The 23,505-nt window shown below is 34.9% G+C and overlaps 3 protein-coding genes across 7 annotated transcripts; 2 read left to right on the top strand and 1 right to left on the bottom strand.

The window, feature by feature from the left end:
* Positions 1-438: 438 nt before the first annotated feature.
* LOC7472495 (uncharacterized) lies at positions 439-5,580 on the top strand. Of its 2 annotated transcripts, none has more exons than XM_024587375.2 (11): positions 439-931; positions 1,048-1,342; positions 2,014-2,080; positions 2,172-2,231; positions 2,316-2,394; positions 2,615-2,660; positions 2,745-2,843; positions 3,016-3,084; positions 3,195-3,513; positions 4,065-4,195; positions 4,304-5,580. In XM_024587375.2, exons 2-11 carry the CDS (start codon positions 1,055-1,057, stop codon positions 5,372-5,374), a joined length of 2,229 nt encoding a protein of 742 aa, XP_024443143.2. In that variant the 5' UTR covers positions 439-931; positions 1,048-1,054; the 3' UTR covers positions 5,375-5,580. The 2 variants fall into 2 exon arrangements, with proteins under 2 accessions (XP_024443143.2, XP_024443142.2); XM_024587374.2 differs by having other exon boundaries at positions 1,043-1,342.
* Positions 5,581-6,119: 539 nt separating this feature from the next.
* LOC7482619 (uncharacterized) lies at positions 6,120-9,972 on the top strand. Its single transcript, XM_002323652.4, has 6 exons — positions 6,120-6,653; positions 7,260-7,427; positions 7,538-7,657; positions 8,245-8,421; positions 8,865-9,029; positions 9,242-9,972. Exons 1-6 carry the CDS (start codon positions 6,405-6,407, stop codon positions 9,770-9,772), a joined length of 1,410 nt encoding a protein of 469 aa, XP_002323688.4. The 5' UTR covers positions 6,120-6,404; the 3' UTR covers positions 9,773-9,972.
* A 636-nt stretch (positions 9,973-10,608) lies between these two features.
* Positions 10,609-17,382, bottom strand: LOC7472494 (uncharacterized). Of its 4 annotated transcripts, none has more exons than XM_024587617.2 (9): positions 17,102-17,382; positions 16,284-16,991; positions 13,571-13,656; positions 13,302-13,470; positions 12,874-12,962; positions 12,473-12,637; positions 12,257-12,334; positions 11,241-11,344; positions 10,609-11,083 (listed from the first exon to the last, which is right to left on the bottom strand). In XM_024587617.2, the coding sequence occupies exons 2-9, from the start codon at positions 16,963-16,965 to the stop codon at positions 10,978-10,980; spliced, it is 1,479 nt and encodes a 492-aa protein (XP_024443385.1). In that variant the 5' UTR covers positions 16,966-16,991; positions 17,102-17,382; the 3' UTR covers positions 10,609-10,977. The 4 variants fall into 4 exon arrangements, with proteins under 4 accessions (XP_024443385.1, XP_024443387.1, XP_024443386.1 ...); XM_024587619.2 differs by having other exon boundaries at positions 16,284-16,957; XM_024587618.2 differs by having other exon boundaries at positions 13,571-13,647; positions 17,102-17,381.
* Positions 17,383-23,505: the final 6,123 nt, after the last annotated feature.

Below are 23,505 nucleotides of genomic sequence, written 5' to 3'. Positions count from 1 at the left end.
AACTACAGCATTCGTAATAATTTTGCTGCAAATAATAATAATAAAAATTTATTCTTATAATTTACTTGTAAAATCTTTCTCAATTAAAAGAGAAAATTAACCAAAATGAAAAACAAGGGGGGATTTAAATTTTGCCGCAAAAAATAATAATAAAATTTTATTCGTATAATTTACTTGTAAAATCTTATATTTTCTACCAATTCGTTATTATTATTTTTTTTAATGTGAAAAATAAGTTGAAAGTTTTTTATTCCATAAAAAGCATGGGCCTGAAAGGTCGAAGTGGTCAGGATGCGACGACAGACTCGGCCCATGGACTATCAAGCGTCGACGGCAAAAAAAAAGAATTAAAAAGAAACTATTATTTCAAGTAATAAAATAAATAAATAAAGGAAAACGATTTAAGGGAAGAGTCTCTTTTTAGCTGATTCGTTTCTTGTCTGGTTGCGGTCTGTGGAACCCCACACTCTCTGTCTCTCTCTCTCTTTCTGTTCATTACAGGGCAGAAGCTTTCAAAAAACCCTTCATTTCAATTATTATTTTTATTATTATATTTAAAAGATATTTAATTATTTATCCTGTGTGTCAGTACTCTTTGATGGCAGGAGCATCCTGTAATCACCTGCCAAATACCACTCTTTTATTTTGTAAGCAAAAGATTTCATTTTTAACAATCAGCAGCAAATAGTAACAGCAATCAAATCAATTAATGGGGTTTTTAAGCATTTTCCTTGCTTGAAAATTTTGCATATCTCTCACTAAAATGGAAAAAACTACACCCCTTTTGCTTCCTCCTAGCTGTACTTCTTCAATGCACCACCCTCTTTACCATTCTCATTGCTCACTGTCTCATCACCACCTGCGTCTCTTTCTATAAAGCTCTGTGCTGGGGAAAAAAGAAACCTGGGTTGTTGTTCTTTTCAAACTTGAGGTGGGTTTTTGTGATTATTTGAGTGTAAAGTTTGTCTTCATTGAAATGAGTAAACATAAAGTTACAAAATTGACAATGTGGGTTTGTTTATCTTTTGGTTTTGTTGGCTAGGAAAGTACAAAAATGAAGAGGGGGAGAATGCTGAGAGAGGGAGACAGAAGGAGTCCTAGGATATCTGCTTTGGATTTGTGGAAGGCTCAGCCACCAAGGAGGACCACTGTTGCTAAAAAAACTAGGCTTACTAGGAGCATTACTAGCACTAGTACCAGCACTGCTGCCGAGGTACAAGACAAGGAGTTAGACCAGCAAAAGGAGAACCAAACTGAGGGTCCAGCCTGTATGACTAGGGCTAAGAAAAAGAGGAAGCTTAAACCTCCTCAAGATGTGGCTTCTACTCCCAATTCTCAACAGGTTTTTTATTCTTTGCCTCCCTTTTATTTTTGTTATATATCCATCTATTTACTTACTCGGGGTTGTTGGAGGGGTGAGGTACCAACTATCATTTTCATCAAATTCTTTGTTTTATGGAGCTAATTATCTGCAATGATGAGTATTTTTGCTGGTTTCTTGCTCACTATAATTGAGTTGGTCATGCCCAAGTGTTCTTTTATTTGGGATCTAACTTCTAAGTTGCTGGGGCGTTTTAAAGAGGGCTCCTGTATGGGTGAAAGTTGATGACTACATAAATTCATGAGAAGAATCTGTGTTGTGCTATTGGAAGTAGCAGTTGATTGACCCCACCCAACATTTCAGCTCAAATACAGCATATGGGTTTTACTTGATCATTACTATCTTTGTTGCTTTTATTGTAACTCTCAAGGCAGTGGGGCTCCTTCAGAATTTTTTCTTCTCTTTCTACTGCATTCTTACCTTCAGCATATGAGTTATGTTGTATTCAAATTTTAAAAAGCCTGCTACTTTACCATGATATGCAAAACCTGTTTCTATAGAGTGCTAGTAACTAAACAGTACTTTGTGATTGTCATGATGTGCTTGATTGTTGCCTCTTGGTCTCTCCTCATGGCTCTAGAGGTTGTATAGATTGATAGAAAGTATTCATTGTTCCCTGAGTTTGGTTTCAGGAGCCCAAGTCAAGTGATGTATCGGATGACAGAGAAATAAGTTACGAAGATCATCCAATCAGTAGTGGTAAGCCTTTTGGTTTCGTTAAAATGTTGTTGCAAAGTGCCTGCTGCTTTAAGTTTCATTGACACTAACATCACATTCCCTTTTGGACCAGATGAACCCATTTTGCAGAATAAAGACAGCCCAAAACAGAAAGGACAAGCTGATTCTCCAGGTGGTCTTCATGTTTTTTAGTTGATTTTGTAAATTAGATCTTCAAGTTTCTCTGTTTGTGACTCTAGTTTTTCTCCTGCATCAGATCAACCATCTAGTTCGCCATGTACATCATGGGTGCCAGAAAAACGCATTCTTGAGCATATCATTGACGTATTACAGAGGTGGATTTTTTCTCAAATGTTTTTATATCATTTGAGATACTGAGGAATTCTTGTATGCATTAAGTATTTAAGATCATTATTAAATTCCCAATTATAACTTTGTTTTTTGCAACCGGGGAAATGACACAGCTGCTGAGGTTCTTACTGTGGAGTGTCAATCGCTGGTTGAAAATGGTTTTCTTTCTTGTTCTGACTTTTGTTTCTTATTTTTCTGTCTTAGGAGAGATACCCATGAAATATTTGCAGAACCAGTTGACCCAAATGAGGTTGGTATTTGGCCAGAAGTTTCTTTTCATACCATGAATTTGTCCTTTCTTGTCCATTTTATTTATGGAATTACTGCTGATAAGGTTGAGGAGTACTATGAAATCATTAAAGAGCCTATGGATTTCGGCACCATGAGGGCTAAACTACATGAGGGAATGTATAAAAGTCTTGAACAATTTGAGGTTTGCTCATTCATCAAGTATTAGCTCTCTATTTATGGTTTAAAATGTACATTTGTTTGAAGGCACATTTGTTTTACAAGGTTGATGTGTGAAACATATATCTTCTGAACAAGAAACTTCTGTTTTTTTTGTTCTTTTTTTTTTCTGATAACTAAATTTTACTGTTATGCAGCATGATGTGTTTCTAATATCTGGAAATGCAATGCACTTTAATTCCTCTTCCACCATTTATTTCAGACAGGTATGATATCGATTTCCTGTCAAAGAACTGAATCATATTCAAAGAATATTCTGCTTAGATGAATTATGAAATTTTCACTTCAATTGAATGTCGAAGGTTGGTTTTTACAGGCTCGTGCCATAGATGAATTAGCAAAGAAGGTTTTCCATGTTCTTAGAACTGATCCCGAGAATTTTGAACTGGAATTCTTGGGGACGAGAAGGAGAAATGGTAGAAGGCCCCAACATGAAGCCAAGGGTTCAAATTATAGCTCATCTCCTAAGGTTGCGACGAGTTCAAAATCGAGTAATACAGCTGTCCATGTGTCTCCAAAACCCACCCCGTGTTTAACAAGTTGTTCATCAAGTCTGAAAAGAGCAATCCAATTGAACTCTGGATGTTTGGGTATTACAACTCATTCTGATGCAACAGACGACAGAGTATTTTTTGGTAAGACATGAATTCTGTTCTGACCCTCTCAAAATCAAATTCCTCAAGGACTGATTTTAGGGAAGGGCAGACCCAACATGCACAGAATATGTTAGTGTTGACCTAGAAATTTAAGGAATTGCTTTGAAAACGAATCTAAGGAGCTCTCCATCTGTGATTTGTCGATATTTGGAATCTGTATCTTTAAAGGGTCCAGAAGGAGCTTTCCATGTGTGGTTTGTCGTACACTTGCCTTTAAATTCAAAAGATTCGCTAGGTTATGATTTTATCCCTTTGACATGAGGTCATAATCGGATCTGCTCCCCATGGAAAAAGGGTAGAATGTTCCCACTACACAACTGGTTGTTTAGATTACGCAATTCTGAAGGTTTCAAACTCAAGAATATTCATACCCCTAGACTGCGAGGTGCTTCAATGTAGATTGTACACAAATGCATGAAGCCATTTGTTCCAACAATAGGGAAACAGAGAAGCAGAATTTTTTTTATTCTCACCATGAAGTATAATTTTACAAATTTCATAACATTTTTTAATTAGCTTTTCTTCAACAGGTTCTGGAGTCAGTAAACGATCTTCTGATGAAACAGATAGGCGTTCTACATATAAACCATGGATGTCCTTCCTCAATGAGAACCATCCAATTACTTCATCAATTTATAGTAATTCAAAGCCACTGGTGCATGTAAGTGACTAACCCAAGAGAGTTTTCTGTTTTCTATCTATGCTTCCTGATACCACGGATTACTAGCTTTCAGATGGTTGATGATATGGTGTTTCTCGCTTGATGTAGGTGAATCAGCAGGATACTTCCTATAGCAAAAGCTTACTGTTGTTTGTTAAGGACTTAGGGCCAACTGCTCAAATGGTTGCTAGACGCAAGTTAAATGGATGGTTGAACACTGCTGCCAATTTTTCAACTCCAGGTTCAAACTTTTGGCTCCAGGCTCCAAACTGTCAAAATTTTGCAGCATCAGCCTCTGCTCAGTATCCACCTACTTTTGATGCTCCACCCTCTGCTGCCTGCCAAAATATAAGCCAGGGTGAAAGAATAGACATGTTTGATGCCAATAAAGGAGGCAGAGCTTATGCTGGTAACAAATTGAGCTTGCATGGAACTTCAAGTGAAGTGGCGCCAAACCATAATTGTTACAGTAACTTTGGTGCCATTAAAAGTGAAGTTTCGTTTGCTAATGAAATGGATGTTGCCAATGTCTCAAAGAATGAAAAGCCTCACCAAAGCCAAAACAGAGGCCTTCAACAAGGTTCACATTCATATGTCACTGATGCTAGAGATCTGAATCTTTTAACTGCTGATTTAAGTATAAATGATGACGATTCAGCAATGTGGAAAGTGGGGAAAAGCAAGATGGATAACAAACCACCATCATTGGATTTAGGTTTCAAGGACTCTGAGTCAAATGCTTTGGAAAGCAGGTTGAGTGATAGTTACAGTTTTTCACCATCTTCATGGCCATTAAAAACCACAGGCATGTCAAGTTTTAATCGAAATATGGGCAATACACGTAGTGGCAGCACACGTATTCTAAGTACTCAATGTCGAGGTGGTGATCAAGCCTTTTCTACTCAAGGTCCAAGTCATGGACTTGGTGGTTCATCTGAGAGAATTCCTGCCTTGAAACTAAGCGAACAACCTACACCTGTTTCTGGTCAGTTCATCTTTGATCTGCCATTTTTAAAGACACGGCTTGACCAGATAAATTCTCTGGGGCAGAATAGATTTTCACAGCATGGTTCGGGTATGCAGGGACCTTTTCCAAACAGAACAGGCGAGACTTACAATGATAGCCGACCACATTCCTCTTTGAATACTCAGCATGCTAACTTGGCTCTTCAGCTGTAACATAATGTAATTTAACATGAAGAACTCATTGGTAGGAAACATGTTTTACAACATGTACATATATTGCTAATGCATTGCATCAAAGAAAAAGCCTTTCGTTGTAAAAGCAGTCAATGATTGCAGCCTCGTAGGAATTGTTCTGTAATTAACTATGATTAAACAATTTTTTTTTAGAAAGATGCTATGCCAATCCCATCATTTATCAAGCAAGCCCTCATTTCAATCTTGGTTTGAACTTGTGTTAATCAATGACAAGGTAAAGATCTTGAGAAAATCTTCCTTATCGAAGACTCCATCAAATCTTGGGGCTCAAGAGTCTAGACCACGTATCAATTAAAAGGGTTGCTGACTTACTATTCAATGAACTATCTGGACTAGAAACTTTTACAATAAAAAAGGCTTTCTTTTTGCATAAACCAAGTATAAAGAGAAGAAATGGGATTGGTGAGACTGATTCAATGATGATAAAATAAAGGATCCCATAACTGGAAAGATGTCCTGATGGACAGTGACGGACATACAGTCGGACTTGTTTCTTCGAACATATGTGAGTTGTCTTGCATATGCAAAGGTAGAAGATGCATTTGTGAGTTGTAAGCCTCGCAGGTTGAGTTTTCAAAATATATAAAATTGAACCTTGGTCACACACGAATTCAACCACTCATTTGGCAATTTATCCCAGAAAAAAGAAGCAAGGCACCCAGTAATAGTATATTTGGAAGGGGCACAACTCCCAGTCAATGCAGACCATTGGATCACAAAAACATGAAAAATCAAAGGGTGCAAGTATCTTAAAAGGCATGCAAGTGTTGTCACATTAGCATTCCTCATGGTAATAAATTATGTCTTGTTTTTGTGGTACAAAACCAAAAAAATACAAAGTAAAAGTTCGTTAGACAAATCCAAAAACAGAGAGACGGTTATGGGCTGTGGTGATCTTCCTCTTCCGTGATCACCACCTCCACTTTGTCATCGTGGCGGTTGCCGGTGGCTGTAACGGCCAAGAACAAGTTATTATTGATAAAAAGAAATGGCATATAAGAGAAGACAAGGAATCACTAGGGCATCAACGTTCAAAGAAGAGATTTATCGCCCACCAGAACATGACCACCACCATGATAACATCAACAAAAATAGTAATAATAACGATGACACATTGTTTACAACATCTTCTTCATCCCCATCTCTGGCTGCTCAGGCTATTAGGGCATCTGCTGCTCATCGTGAATCATCCCTTTCTTCTGCATATGCTGGTGGCTCTATCTCTCAGAGATCTAAGGTCTACTTTAAGTCTTTTTTCTATTAAGAACCTTTTTACTTCTCCTGTTTCTGTTACATTTAGGATTTGTTTTCTCTGCCAAAAATGAAAATGGATCTCATCTTGTCTGCATCTTTAAATTGATCTTATTAATCCACTTTCATGTCATGACTACATAAAAAATTGGTTCTGATCACTGCTTCAGTTTTATTGATCTTTCATTTTGTGATGTATTCGATAACATTAGAAGCATAGATGATAATATATATATATATATATGTAAAAATTTATAGTTTTATAGTATTGTTTCTGGTAGGATTCAATAAATTTTATATGCTTATAGTCTCTATGCTTTTCCTCTCTTGGTTTGGCAAAAATTCATGAATTGATAATATATACTTGTTTTTAGTTAGATAATAGGGGACTCCAAATTAGATCTCATATCTCCAGAGCCTAAATCTTTGGGTCTTTTATGACTGGACTGATGCCCTTGCCCCTTGTTGGCATGATTGGTAACGGTTGCTGTAAAAAGATGACAGATTGGCTTGCATGTCATTGCATTACTAGATGTATTCCACGTCATTCTTACCCTGTAAATTTGATGAGGGTATGATGCCTGAACATTAGGTGTTCGATGCATATGAAGACAAACTGGGAACAAATGGGTCGAAGGGTTTTTGGGGTGTTCTTGCTCAGAAAGCAAAAGCAATTATCGAGGAAGATAATTTGTCTCAACAATTTGAAACATCAGCAAGATCCAGGTTCCAGATGCCAGATACCTCTGCAGGTGGTCAGGTGATTACCAACTTAACATTTGAGTCTCACTTATTTCAGTGAAGAAAATCAGGAAATAAATAAGCAATGGTGATCAAATGATTGTTGTAATATTTTTGTTTCTTTTACAGTATTCATACCGTACACCTGAGGGCTTTAGGAAAATGGATAATCCTACACTGCGAAAGGGCTTGGATAAGATTACTTCTTCCCTTAATCAAATTGGTGATACCTTTGAAAAGGCTTTCGAGGTAAGATGTTTTGCTTCCTCTGCAACTCTAGGCAAATTATCCATTGTACTTTTACTGTTTAACTTGTTATTCCTGATCCGACTTGATGAGCTCATGATTTCATATCTATCACCTGAGCAAGGCAAGGATTGCTAAATGTAGCCAGCTTGTTAACTTGTAAAGGTATACGCAACGCATCAAAAGGGTTTTTTCTTTCCCTACTTTCTACCACTTTTATCCTGAGGACAGTCCTCCAACTTGACTGCTGTTGTTTTAGTTCCATTTTCTATTGCTGAGAATTATGGCAGTGGATATAAAGCTCTATTAAATACAACAGTGAACAACTAAATTCAAAGTTGGTTATTAGAGATCAGGTTTTCTGTATGGAGGAGAATTTGAATTGATCTGGTATTTTTTTTCCTACTTCTTTTACGAAACACAGAATCGATCAGGGAGGTTACAGAAGAATTGATGAAAATAAGTGACAAAGATGCTAACAAAGTACATTTGCAAGGCTACATATTTGGAATAAAACAGTCATACATTTAAAATTCACCAAGTCTAGAAATTATATTTTCTTGCTTCGATATCTCTGGTTACTTTTCCAGGAAGGTCGCACTATTGTGGAAAACAAGACTGCAGATATCATCCAAGAAACTCGCAAACTGCAAATCAGGCGAAAAGGTTCTGAGGCACATAATCAAGGTCCTGGTGAAAATACTTCATGGATGCAACAGCCTACACAGCCACTGAACCATGAAAATCAATTGAAGGCATCTCGCGACGTAAGGTGGCAACTTTGTATTTGAGGGTCACTGGTTCATCTGGAAATGTTTTAAATTCTTTAATTTGGAAATCAAATAAGATTTAAGTTCTCAATTAAATTAATTTAAACTACTAAGCAGCATGTCACCAAGTATGGAGGTCTCTAGATACAAGATAAATTATCGCGGCTGTGGGAAAAGTGTGAATTTCTTTCTTGTTTCATTTGGTGACTTAGATTTTAGCCTGTGCCTTGAACAAGATTAAAGCTTTCAGTAATAATGGCTTTGAACTGACTCACTTTGCAGCAACTTCAGAATAATTACATCAAATGTTAAAAATAGGATATGAATCTTATGGTCAGCATTGATTTGAAATTATTAGCTTCATCAAAAGACAAAGTTTGAGCCTAGTTTCAATCTCGTAGCTGGTGAAATGCATGATTAGCCTTTGCTTTTGTTCACAGGTTGCAATGGCTACTGCTGCCAAAGCAAAACTTCTTCTGCGGGAACTGAAGACAGTTAAAGCAGACCTGGCTTTTGCTAAACAAAGATGTTCACAGCTTGAAGAAGAGAATAAGATCCTTCGGGAGAGCTTTGAAAAGGGCAGCACTGCTGACGATGATGATCTGGTAATGCTTTCTTCTACTAGTTTGCACTCTCCTCTGACGAGGTTCTCTATATAAGACCAATATGTGCTGTTCGTCCTAATTTCGTAATTCATGTTTCATCTGCAATGTTGATCTTCATATCGTCAAGCATAGCTTTCTATTTCTGTAGGGTGCTTGTACGACTATGCTTCGAGACAATTGTAATAATCTAACTGAGATTTCTGATGTGGCAGATCCGCCTTCAATTGGAGACACTTTTGGCTGAGAAGGCCCGTCTAGCACATGACAATTCTGTTTATGCTCGTGAGAACCGCTTTCTGAGAGAAATTGTTGAATACCACCAACTTACAATGCAGGATGTTGTTTATTTGGACGAAGGCAGTGAAGAAGTCACAGAAGTTTATCCCTTTACGAGGATGCTTTCTGTTTCTCCACCCTCCTCCAGCTCACCTTCTGAGACCACATTACGTTCACTATTTGAGAAGGAAATCCATCCTGTCCCTGACCTACCACCAGAAACACAGGAGGTTTCAGAAAGTGATGCCCCCCCAAGTGCAGGTGCACCTGCACTCAAGGAAGTAGAAGAAGATGCAGGAAGAGATGCCCCCCCAAGTGCAGGTATGCCTGTCCATAAGGAAAAAGAAGAGGCAAAACATATCCCTGCAAACAAGCAAGCAGATGAGAAAAGCACTCCAAAGTCTCCAATACACAAGGAGGAAAAGGAAAAAACATCCTCATCGGTATCACCTGGCGTAAACAAGTAGTCCTATCCATCTCTGGCATCAATAGTTTTGTCCAAGGCTGGTTTTTTTCGTTTTTTCTTGGTTATGTGACTGGTTAAAGCCAAGGTTTTGGGGAGATTTTTTCTTTCTGGGGCATCATTCTTTATTGTTTTGTGCATGAAATTGTGTATGCAGTTGTGTATTTGTTATCAAATAAAGTCTGATTTTCCTTTCTCATATAACATACTTGCAGTTAGCAACTTGTTTGATCTAATAAATAAATTGTTGTGCATCATTTGGCCCATCATCAACTCATCTGTATAGTTTGAAATCACAAAACATCCTTGTTTTCTTCTGCAATCAAATGTCGATAAAACAACTCTTTTACACGCTATATTGGTAGCAAAATATAACTACTTTAGACAGTGTTGGAACAGCTTCATGGATTGCCTTGCATAAAGCCATTGAAATTTTTTGTTGCGTTTTGCACCAACCAAAACTTGACTTCTAATACCAGTTCATGAAGAGCTGTTTGGCACCCCATCTCCAACTAGTTTACACTCAAGACTCCTTTCATAATTCATCCCCCAAGGGGCATGCCAGCATGCACCAGTTACGGAGGGATTCAATCTTGCCAGACCAGCAGGCTGCAAGGCGGCTTATTCAGCCATGAAAGTGTAGAGGCGCATTCTCCATTAAAGGGGGTGGGGGGATTCTAAATTCACGTCCTGCATAGAGTCAGGACTCAGGACTGCTGATTGGCAGAGGACGGGTTAGAGATGGTGCAATGCCAACTTAAACCACTAACACAAAGCAGAAAGTTAAAAACTTCAACCAACCAGGTTGCTATGTTTACAAATAAGCTCAAGCACTCCAAATTGCAAAGGCACTCATTCATTCCTTGAGAATAGAAGCATGTACAGTTTTATGACAAAAAAATGAAAGAAAATTTCCATTCAAGGCAAATGAGGATGATACATATATTGTTAGTCATTTGAGGAACTGGGTCTTCAAGGCCATTTGATACACTCATCCTTTCACGACACACAGTCGAATGGACAGCCAATTCAAGTTCCACCTACTTTCTTTGGTTTGATTTTTCTTGGTTAACTAACTAATGAACAAGCCAGAGCCAAAAACAGCCACGTATACGTGTATAGGTGAGATGATGATCAGAAAAAGGCAGCTTTGGGTATGTGTGTAGAGCTCCCAAGCAGCAAAACTCCTGGTTTCTACAGTAGATGCTTTTAGAATATCTGGAATAATAAACTAGTTGAACCATCACCAAATGATCTGAGATCTGCAGGTTTGACCAAAGCCCTGCACAAGGGGCATGTCCTTTCCCTCTCAAACCTGAAAACAGACTCGGTTCAGATTAAACACGTATAAAAGTTCAGCTAAAAAACAAATGAATTAACAGCAGTTGGCTAGTCGGTTTCAGGAAAAGCAGATTATGTTCAACAGCTAACAGAACATAGATTGCTAGTAGTATTGGGTCATACAAACTAACCATTCTGATACACAATCCTCACAAAAGATGTGTTTGCATCGAAGTAGTATAGGAGCATGCATCTTTTCCTGGCATATGGCACACAGATCTCCTGCTGCATTGACCTGCATTACAGCATTGATGACTTAAAATGCATGGAAAAACTATCTCATCTACTTGTCAAGAACCACCAACAAAAACTTGAGAAAAGAAAACATATAATATACAAGTGTGGGTGTGTGTGTAACATCCCATCGCACATAATCTCAAGAAAAGAAGGATTATAAAAGATTAAAAATTCGTGCACAACAAGTTAAAGAGCAATTAAATTGATAATGCCAAAAAATAATCACAAATCCATTGTGCCAAACTGAGGAAATGATGAATCACAAAGGATAGGATGATTCATCAGAAAGCTATCATTGGATCTTAAAAATAATATTATATCATGTGCGCAAAAAGAAAACCTGCAATTCCAAAATAACTTTACGAAAGCATAATAGCAAAAAATAATAATAAAATGTAGGTCATAAACGAGCTATCCTTAGGTTTTTGATGAACGAGAATATTACGTATTTCACATTTTTAGCTTAAATTAAATAATTAGTAAATGGAAGTCAACTATATACAAAAAGATTCCAATATAACCACAACAGATCAAGGAAGAGCGAGAAGAAGGGAGAGAGTGTCATTAAAATAAAGTGGGTCGTATGATGCTGACGTGGTGTTTTCATTCATGGCAAATTGAAATTACAAGACTTTTTAGGATCTTAGTTAATTTTCCTTGGGCTCGATACATCAATTCACATTCTATTGACGGTTTCGGTCTGTGCTTTTTTTTAACCTTTTGCCAAAGTACAAGCATGAGTTCTTTATTTCATCATACCATAAATGAGCATGGACTATTTATGATATCTTTGGGCCCTATGAAAACCTGAAAAGAAAGTTTAAGCAAATAACTGCAAACTTGCACGTGGACATGTGCACAATGTTCTAAACATGGCCCTAATCTAAGAGAAAAGGGAAATCAACAGTACCTGCTCTGATGTTGCATGTGCCCCATAGTGCACCTCTTTACGTGATAGCGCCTTCAAAGCAGAAAAGAAGGATTGCACCTGCAATACACCAACCAATATGAAAGCAGTCAAAGAAATGATAACACAAGCTCAATAATTGCATAACAACCTGATGTATGCAAAAAAAGAGGCAAACAGATGTAGGAAACAAAAAGAATAAATCACAAAACAGTATACCTTCTCAACAAAAGAAGTGAGCTTGAAAGTTAGATACAACCCAGTCATTAGTGATGAAAAGAGGCTCCCATATTCTTTGTTTAAAAAGAAACGGTACCAGACTGGTGCAGGCAACAAGGCACGGTACAGCAGAATCAGATACTCAACCAAAGTAAGCATTTGACCCTAGAAAGAAAAACTTAACATGGTCAGAAACTAAGGGAACATAATAAATGTACAAATATAGGCCTAAAACTTGAATAGAATGATGGAGAGAGTTGATTGAGAGTTGATTGAGATCTTCATCTGATTAGCGGACAGGAGCCAACCCCAACCAGCTTCGTTTTTCAGATCCTTTTTAGAACAAATCAAAACGACAAAACCCAAATAGAACTACACATGCTTGCTACATAATATCTCACCTGCCTGCGGTAATTTCGGCCTCTACTGTTCTTGTAATAAATTAACAGAACACATTTGAATGCCATTGCTGCCTGTCGGACCAAAGTATCTGGAAAAGAACAACAATAAGAACCCTCTTAAAACAGAAAAATAATAACAAGGGGTGGCTTAAAGGTTCAAAACATCCCATCCGCTTACAAGAACATAAAAGGAACTGTACTTAATTAAGGGGAAATAACTTTCAAGGAAGTCATCAAAATAATTGATATTCCTAAAACCGAGAGAGTTCCTCTTCATGCATGTGTTTTTCTGCATATTCCATGCAAAACTTAACAATGCATGCAGTTTGACCAAGTACCATCATTAAAGATTTTTTTTTTAAACAAAGTGCATCTTCAGTCGATCAGAAGTAGAGATAATGCCAATAACTTGCAAACAGTAAACATACCATTCACCATGATGATGAAAATGGCATGCCAGAAAGGAGGAATAGACTTGGGAGGAAGCATGATTAATGGGTACAGAAGATCATCATTTTGATACCACCAGTAAACAGCAACCACATGGACCATGAATGCGAGTGAGATGCCAACCAGCACAGAGATTTTTCTCTCTCCCTGCAGAGACCAACGGTGAGCTCAAAAATCATAATCTAATCCGACTAAAAATGCTCAAATTCTCACTAAGCACAAGTCCATATAGAAAAAACTCAAATACCTTCAGAGCTGTTTGTTTTCGTAGAATATCATTAGACTTGAACATGACAACAGCAATTCCAATTGTAACAAAGAAACCTGCAATTCCTTGTATAAAGAGCAATGTCACAAAATTTTAAATTTTAAAATAAGAAATAAAAACTTTTAGGGAAAGAAGGCCAGAATTCAACATGCTCAAACTTCTGTAATTTTTTTTTTCCTTAAAAAAAGCCAGAAACAACAACTAGTGATGTAATTAAAGAACACCAAACTTCAATATACCAACATCACACTAAATCATACCTCTGCAGATAAGAGGTCTGATTTCAAGAAGGCATAGAAGTCAGGGACAGAAAAAAAAAAAAAAAAGAGATGGAAGAAGAAAAGAAAGCAGAAGATCTATCAATATTCTTTGTTTTTAATCTATTGTGCATGGAAAAGATGTTTTCCTTTTTTCTACCATTACAAATCATGAAAAAATATCTTGCAAATTTAAACTTATTATTGAACCCAGCCCCAGCAATGAACGGATAACATTCTCAAGTGTCTTTTATAGTGTCTAGTAGTTAGGAATTAAGCTTATATACCCTCAATTAAAAAACGTTTATGTCTCAAGAACACTCTGTCTATAAACCATAGTTTAAGTGTTTAAATCCCTTTCTCTAATTTTAAATCCCTGGATTTTGAGTCCTGTCCTCTTTCCTTTCAATTTTCTGCTCCTCTTGTCTGACTTTCTATAACTCTTCATTTGGTTACTGCCTAATCTAATGATCTTAAAACAACTAAGCACTGGCTTAGCTATGAGTACAAGCACTGGTTAGAGAAAAAATGGGCAGTGACAATTGAGATGAAAGGAATAGAATGAGGTTAAAAAATAAGACCAATATTAAAATACATGCATTTACACACAGGATGAGGGTGGGGGTGGGGGTGCATGTGCAACTGTTGTTAAGGATATCAGGGGTGACAGGAATTGAAAAGATTGTTATTTTATACATGGACATTGGATTACCGTGAAGTGTAACAAACTAGAAAGCTAGCACCATAGACATTTCTTCTCTAGTTAAAAGATTCAGTCTCAATACATGAGAAGCATGAAACAAGAGACATCAAAGAGTTCAGTTGAAGAGGATTGAGATGTAATTAGATTAAAACAAAATGTGGTTTGCGACATCGATTGCAGCTTTTTGCTTCCTAGGAACTATCCCTGTCCTTCTGTTCTGTGCTTTGAAAAGATGGTTGACAAGCCACTTCAAGGAGGCGACTGGAGCGCTTTCATCAAATGATGCATGTGGGCTGAGCCATTCCCATCCCGACACGGTGGCCCAATTCAGCCTGGCCTGGTCAGGAAGGGATTCAAATAGAGACAGACTACTGTTATCTGGGAATATCTTTCTGTGTTAGCTAGCGGGGGTGGGCTTTCCTATGGTAGTCCCACAGCGGCCACTGACTGACCGTCCGTCTGTCTCATCTTGATTTGGCTATACTTGTATGTAGCCAGCCATGTTAGCTTCACACAAGAGCCTTTAGAAAAAAGCTTAAAAGGCACTCATCAGTCGGCCCCTTTCCTATTCAGCCTTGCCACCTCTCCAGTTAAGAGAATAGGCTTTCTCAAAATAATGTTAATGAAAACCAGACAGTACCAACCCAAGAAGAATCCACCAAATCATAGAAATAGAATTCAATCCAGCTCCATTGAATGGAAAATTAAAAGCTCATGTTAAGAAGGTTGATTTTTAAGATATCTTTCTTCCTGTCCGCCATATTTCAGCATTTGATTCTCTTCCTTTCACTCCTAGTCCTTATATCAGCTGTTCTTCCCTTCCCCAATCCTCTTTCCTTCTGATCTCTTCTCTCCTCTCACAATGAACTCCTATGATTCTCCATTTGGTTAACACCAGATAATGGATAGGATCAACTAACTAATCCAATCATCACCGCAAAACAGCAAAACAGCAAATGGCCTATTCCGCATACAAAGTACCAGGGCCAATAGGAAAAAGAAATTTGAGATGAAAAGAAAAAAATATACAAAATTTGGTAAGCCAAACGAATCCAATTGACCATACAGCAAGATTCATAAATATGCAAGTTTACATTTCAAAATCTGGTTAGAGTGTGTGAGAAACTGTTTTGTGTAGAGCAGTGATGACAAGGATGAAAAAAGAGGTTATTTTCTATATGGATAACAGATTAATCTGAGGAGTAAGTTACCAATTGGTTAGCACATCAGAAATTCTCTCCTGTAGTTAAAAGACTCATTATTAATTATATAAGAAGCATGTGAGAACGAGACAACAAGGAATTCAGTGCAAATGGGTTGAGTCATGAATCAAATTGATGAAATGAAAAGTGTAGCTACTAACACCCATCAGGTAATGGTAAGCAAAGCAAAATAAAAAAACCATCGGTGCTTTTTTTTTTGGCTTCATGAGAACTTGCTCAAACCATGCTAATTGACCAGGAAACAATTTGCAAGCTACTCATCCACCAAAATAATCATTAACTCATCTGCATCCCATCTCTAATGAAAGTCTGTAGGTTCAAAAAAACTAATATCCATTCGCTCCCAGCTTTTGCCAAAAACTTAGTTGGTGGGAATTACCATTCCAAAATATGATTCCCCCACATGGTTCACGTTCAGTTTTCTTTTTCACATTACTTAATTCTAATGTAGAAATCTAAAAGGCACAAACCACTGGATTTAAGATAGTAAAACAATAAACAAATAATACCTTGCAAATGCTGGCGAATGAAGACAACCAATAGAAGCAAGGAAAAAGGAAGCACTTGCTCAATCCACCTAGCAACTTGCTGAATATCATATCTCTGGTAAGTTGAATCCCTTCCATTACCCCCAGCCTCATCTGCAGCCTCCCCATCCCCACTCACACTTGAACTCTGCTGACCACCAGCGCCATCAGCTGCATCTCCTCCTCCACGATCACTCCTCAAATCACCCTGAAGAGCATCCGCACCCATCATTTGCTGCTGTCCCAACACCTCATTTTGTGCCCCACCTACTTGTCCAACAACCAATCCACCAGAACCGTCCCTCTCATGCTCTCCCGCCCCAATTATCCTAATGGAAACCTCTCCATTATTAGGCACCACTGAAGCCGACGAATCATCAAGTCTACTAGAACCATGTCCCCCTCCACCAAGACCACCAGGAATCAAAGACTCATTTTCTTGATGATTCGAACGAGTCGTTCTTAAAAGACCAGAATACTCTAACAAAGAAGAAATGGGCGCTTGAATAATACTAGAAGCCGATAGCATGCCATACCACCTCGAAGAAGAAGTCAAGCTGCTGCTACTATTACTATTTCCACCTCCACCTCTGTGCGGATCAGAGATACTCCCTGAACCTTCCATCACCGTATGAGCAGCAGATGATGCCCTAACCCTAACCATCACATATATTTCATATTATTATCACCCTATCAAATCATCAATCAAATAAAGAAAAAAAACAATTAAAAAACAAAAACTGATCGAAAAAGCGTGAAGATTAAAGACAAAAAAAGGATAAAGGGAGGAATAATAGTACCTGCGAAAGCGAAACTCCGTCGAGGAAGAGAGAAAGGGGGTTAGAAATATGGAATGGATGAAATTTGAGGTGGCATTCGACAAACCCTAAGAAAGCGTCGGAATTTGACTACTGAGTTATCGCCATTGAAGGAGGGAAGGAAGAATCGATCGAAGCTTTCTTCCTCTTCTTGATTATGTTCCGATCAAGAAATTCTGACAATTGGAGCAAAAAAATTAAAAAGGTGGGTATTTTATTTCTGTGTTTCTTGTTTCTCTCTCTACATCTATATCTAGTGATGATGCATATACAGACAGGAGTGGGAGAGATAATGGAGAGGGGCAAATGCGACAAAGACATTTTTTTTTTTTTTGGAATTGCGATGGCCAAATTTAAAAAACAAATGTTTAAAATTAATATTTTAATTTTTTAAAAATTATTTTTATACATTAATATTAAAACTAATTTTTAAAAAATAACAAATATATTTTAAAAAAACTTTTTTATTATGAATATTTTAGATAATGGTATTATTATTAATGAATATTTTTAAGTTGGATTTAATAATATTTATATTACATCTATATTATTTATACCAATAAAGATGATATTAATTGAATTCAAATTAAATTATTATCCATATTTACGATGTTAAGAAAGGAAGTATACAGTCTGGTTCCATGAAGTAACCTTTTGAGATTACTTTACAATATATATTAAAAAAAAATAATTTCATGTAAAACAAAAGAGGTTTGTTGGAATATCATTAAAAAAATAATGTAATTACATATGAACCTTACCTAATTAAAAAATTAATAATTTCATGTAAATCCAATTGAATCGCGCGTATGCTTTTCCCTGTACAGCATTTCTCCTGCAAAAAGACCTTCCCCACACCACCAACTCTTGTGCACACTTTTTCTTATTTCCTCGTTGACTTGCTTTTCTTTTCTTATTATAATTCATTTGTTTCATTCAAAATATCTTTTATAAAAATACTTTTTAGATTTTTCTATATTTATTTTCCATGAGATATTTTACATAAAAACTATTTACATATCTAATATCCCTTGTTTGCAATTCAAGCTCTGCCATTGCATGCCTTGAACGGAGGGAATTTTTATGCATTCAAGCAGATAAACATTTTCCTCTATTGTTATTTCGGCTTTATTTATTTTTTATTTTAAAAGTATTTTTAAAAAAATTTAAATTTTTTTATTTTTTCTTTACTTTAAATTAATATTTTTTTGGTATTTTCATATCATTTTGATGTGCTGATGTCAAAAATAATTTTTAAAAAATAAAAAAATATATTTTGATGTATTTCCGAGTAAAAAGCACTTTAAAAAACAATCGTAACCACACTTCCAAACACGTATTTCAACGCAAGTGTTTGATATATTTTTTTTTACTATTTTTTTCTAGAAAAATTAATAAATACATGAAAATTATGTGCAAATTTAATGAAATAAAAGTATAAATTCAAGTGGTGTATACAAATTTTTAAGTAGCAAATAAAAGTATAAATTCAAGTGGTGTATCCAGCCCCACAATTAAAAAAAATATATATAGATTTATTGCATGTTTAGGTTTCCTTATCACTGTCATTGATTTGATTTTTTTATATTTGACTAATTAATTAATCATCCAAGGGAATTATTTATTCTCACTTGAATTTTAAGCAAGACCCAGAGACGGCAATCTAATTTCTGATTTGGGCTTGAGGCCCAACTATGCTTCTGGACAGCCCAGGATAGCGAAGCCCGGTAAAGGAATAAACAGTGAGACAATGGTCAAATAGCAATAGCAAATTGATAAACATTCGAATATGTCAGCCCGAATCTGAGCCGCCTCAATTTGAAACTGCCTCTTTTTTTTTCTTCTTTTATCATTGGACCAACTTACCCGTTAATTAAAATTCAATATTTTTTTATAGAATTTTAATGATGCACTTTTTATATTGATCTCATGTATTAAAATAATAGTTACGAATCTATTTTTAAAGATATTTTTTAATTAAAAAGATATTAATATTTAAAAAAAATATTAATTTAATGATTTTTCTGAATGAAAAATAATTTAAAAAACTAAAACACTTGTATTTTAAGATTAGCACTCTAATTAATTGTCTTATAAGGTAATGTTTGACATTGTATTTCAAAGTGATCTTCACTTAAAAATATATTAAAATAATATTTATTTATTTATAATAATTTATTTTTAATACGAGATAAAAGATAATAATTAAAAGGAATTTATTTTGAATAAAAACACAGACACGCGGCCACGAAACCAAACCAAGCCGTCATGGGTAAATCACAAGCCAAGGGGAAAGAAACAAGAGCACACAAGCTGATATAATTGCACCGACCTTTGCATTCAAAGGGCAGGAGAAATCGTGCTAGTTGGATTCAAATTTCGTCTCCTGTGTTGTAAGATTTTTTCAAGCACAAGAACAACAAATTCCACAGTTTCACATGATGAATGCATTGAAGCTAGCTAGGTGGATGAAAATACCATGATTTTCTTCCATAAACACCGTGCATTCGAAGAGGCATGAACAGCTGGACCAGCACTAGCTACAAAGAAAATAGAATTCGCCAGCAATGGGGGACGTGGGCCACAAGGCGGCAAGGACAGCAAAGAGTTCTTAGCAGGTGGCAGCCAGCAAGACGACGGGGCTGCCTCACGAGCATTCACTCTGGTTGGTGTTCCTTCTCTTTTACTGTTCTCCTTCTTTTTATTATTTTTTACAACTCGAGGTGAGCAATTTTATAACTAGAGTTGTTCCTGGGTCAATTTATTCTTTAATTAATTATAAAGTTTATTTTTCAAACGATTCCAAGGATATCCATCTACGAGGGCGGAACTAGAAGATCCAATGGGGATGTCATCATAAAAACTATTTTATTTCTAGAGGAGCTAGGTGCATGGCTATTATGAGATAACTAAAACTTCAGGGGCTAAAATTAAAGTTTTCAAAACTTTGGGGGTGCCGTATGTATTGCATTTTAAAGAATAAATCTTGATAAATATTGTTTTAAAATCCAAATTTAAATAAAAGATAAGGAAAGCGCGTCAAATGGGAATGCACATTGGAATAATCAGGGGGAGAAGTTGCCAGAAATAGCATACCATAGAGAGAGAGTGATCAAGGGGAGAAGTTGCCAGAAATAGCCCGCTAGGAAGGCCTTGAAGTTTTGGACACACGTGGCAGGTTTTGGACATCCATGTGCAGCTTGCTTTTGGCAACCAGGATGTGTGTGTGTGTGGTTCGCGTGATCCAATGAGCTGGCATGACAGCATTCTTAATCAATTAATTACTCTAATCCCAAAAGTAGAAAATTTTGTGTTTGTTTGTTGAGAAAGATGTGGGATTTTTATGTATAGGCCTTTGGGAGTTATTAGCAATGTGAATTGCGATCAATGCATTGGTGGGGTTTTTTTTTTTATCAAGCAGCTGAAAAAGAAAAATACGCATCCATCCTCTATCTTTGTTATTTGTACCGATGATTCTGTGATGTATGATTTTATTTAGAATATAATTATTATTATTTTGTTGGTTTTAATTTTTTTCATCAGAATTAATAGATTTTTCTAATATTTTTATTCGAGAGGAATATTTTTTCATCTTTATTTTTCTATCTAGTATTAATATGGTTTTCTAGTTTTTCGCTGTAATGGTTTTTTAAACATGTAAAACTTTGATAGATACAAATTGAATATTATTTTTTATCGAGGTTTAAACTCAAACACAAGTTTCTTTTAGTTTAGAAAATTGACGTAGGAGATTTTAAAAAAAAATATATTTTTTAGTTAATTTTATTTTTTTATTTTTTTTCTGTTTGATATTATTATGCTTTTATATTTTTTTTATTTGAAGGGGATAACTTTTTTATTTTTATCTTATTATACAATATTGTCAGGTTTTATAGTTTTTATATATAAAGGGATACAATATGTGTCTATTAACACGGCAAACCATGTGGTTGGCTTTGTTAATAAATAAAACCTTAGTAAGTGTTTAATGATGTTTTTTATTTAAAAATGTATTAAAAAGTTTTATTTAGAGTTTTTTATTTTTAATATTAACATATCAAAACAATAAAAAAAATAAAAAATTTATTAATTTAATATTTTATCAAATCAAACACACTCTTAAAATACATCCAAATAAATTTTGCAAACACAAAAACAAATTATGTCAAAGTAATATATAGATAGATTGTGCTTTTCTTTAGTTAATGATAGGATGATAAATGAGGTCATGATTGCAATGGGCAGCGAGTCCATTCCATATTAAAACAATTGAAGAAGAATATGCTAGTTGAGTTTTATTTTTAATGTGATTTATATTTAAATAATATTTTTTATATTTTAAAAATTATTTTTAATACGAGTATATTAAAATAATATAGAAAGATGAATACTTAAATAAATTTATTTATTTAAAAAAAAAACATTATTCGACCACAATATATATATAACTTGGTGACATCAGCGTGACAAGATGACAGAGGAAGTCAACTTTTCAACATCTTGTTTTCACACAAGTTAGTTTCTGCTTTGCATCAAAATGAAAAGCGTCATTATCTCTCCAAAGGCAACGAGAACTTTCTCCACGATCAGAAACTTCTCCCTCAAACCAGAAAAAAATAAAAAATAAAAAATAAAAAAAATAAAACATTATTGTCTAGTCACCTTCATTTTTTCGAGAATGAAGGGGTATTTATTGCTTAGTCAAGATTGTATGTTAATTGATATTAAATACTCTAGATTAGGTAGTGTTCTCGGGATTTGAATATAGATAGTCAAGAAAATAAATACATCTCCTTAATCTTCGCGCGTCTCTTTGAAAATTAAAATATTAGCATGGAAAAACAAAAGGAATTAATTAAATTGCATTATCTATTTTATATCATAAAAATACTATATTAAAAAATATTCTTGGTATTCCAATGACTATCTTTATTTATACACAGTCATTATTCGCTCCCGTCTGTGTCAACTCAGTTAGTGTCTTGAGATAAAAAAATAAATACAAAACAAACAAAAATATGTTTAATTTGAAAGAATATAGATTGAGATATAAAATAAATATGTTTTTAAAATAATTTTTGAATGAGTTTTTATCATTTTAAAACAAAATGAACATGGAGATATGTTTTCTCTCTTTTTAATATTTTTATTTTTGTCTTTTAAAATAGTAATTAAACACTACCTCTTTATATCATTTGAATTATTTAAATCACATACTAATATGTATGTTAAATGACCCATTAACTAACTCAAATGACCCTCCATTTATTTTTATTCTCGCAATAGAAAAGACCCATCAATTTACTCGTTGACTTGTTTATCCAATCCCTTGACCACGACCATTTACAATTACCCTTTTGTTTTTTTGTGTTTTTTCTTTGAGAGGCAGTAACTATTAGTGAATAGCAAGGGCATGAATTCAAAATCTATGTTATATGAACGAAAGAGGTTTAGGATTCGCTAACACGCAAGCAAATGGACATTTTGTGTGTGTCTATTAGCACGGCAAACCATGCGGTTGGCTTTTTTAATAAACAATTGCAAAGTATTTTTTATATAATTATATATATATATATATATATTAGTATATTAAAATCATAAAAAATTATTAATTTAATATTTTATCAAATAAAATACACTTTTAAAACACACCCAAATAAAATTACAAACACGAAAATGTTTTTTTGTTGTTAATAATGGCACGATAAACAAGGTCATGTTAATAACAATTTATGGTTTAATTGCATTGACTCTACGATGTTCCAATATATATAAACAGATAATTTTATTAAAAATGATGTGTATGAATAGATCAGGTAAGAATTTTAAACCTTTTTTGATCTTAATATGATCAAAATTATTAAAAATATGGATATCCAATTCAATTCCATTTAATTATTTTTTAAGAATTATTTTTATAAAATAAAATATAAATTTAAAAAGTAAATTATATTTTCATTCATGAATTATAAAATCACAATTAAATTATAATCCACCATGCTAAATTACATATAAAAACAAGGATTGGTAAAACCACTATTATTAAATTTAAATTTAAATTTAAATAATCAAATCATGCTTGATATTCCCACCAAACAATAGTAGTGGGATTATCTAAAAATGTGCTAATCATAGCTTAACACTATTATTTAAAATAGATCACTTTATTGAGACAGAAAATGAAGCAAATAGCCTGGCATAATTGCGTGGGGGTTGGTGAGTTTCTAAAATCATCCAATCAGGCTGTTATTCGACCAATCCAGTATGAATTGAAAAAAAAAAAAAATACCCAGTTCATCGAGTTAAAAATCAAAATCAATTTAATGATTTAATTAACTTAAACTTGATTTGACCGACTTGTAACGTGAGTTTTGCACCGTGATAAT

This window comes from Populus trichocarpa, chromosome 16 (genome assembly GCF_000002775.5).
Source record: "Populus trichocarpa isolate Nisqually-1 chromosome 16, P.trichocarpa_v4.1, whole genome shotgun sequence".
Classification (NCBI taxonomy): Eukaryota; Viridiplantae; Streptophyta; class Magnoliopsida; order Malpighiales; family Salicaceae; genus Populus; species Populus trichocarpa.
Note: the sequence above shows the minus strand (reverse complement) of the source record. Positions and strands in the feature narration are given on the sequence as shown.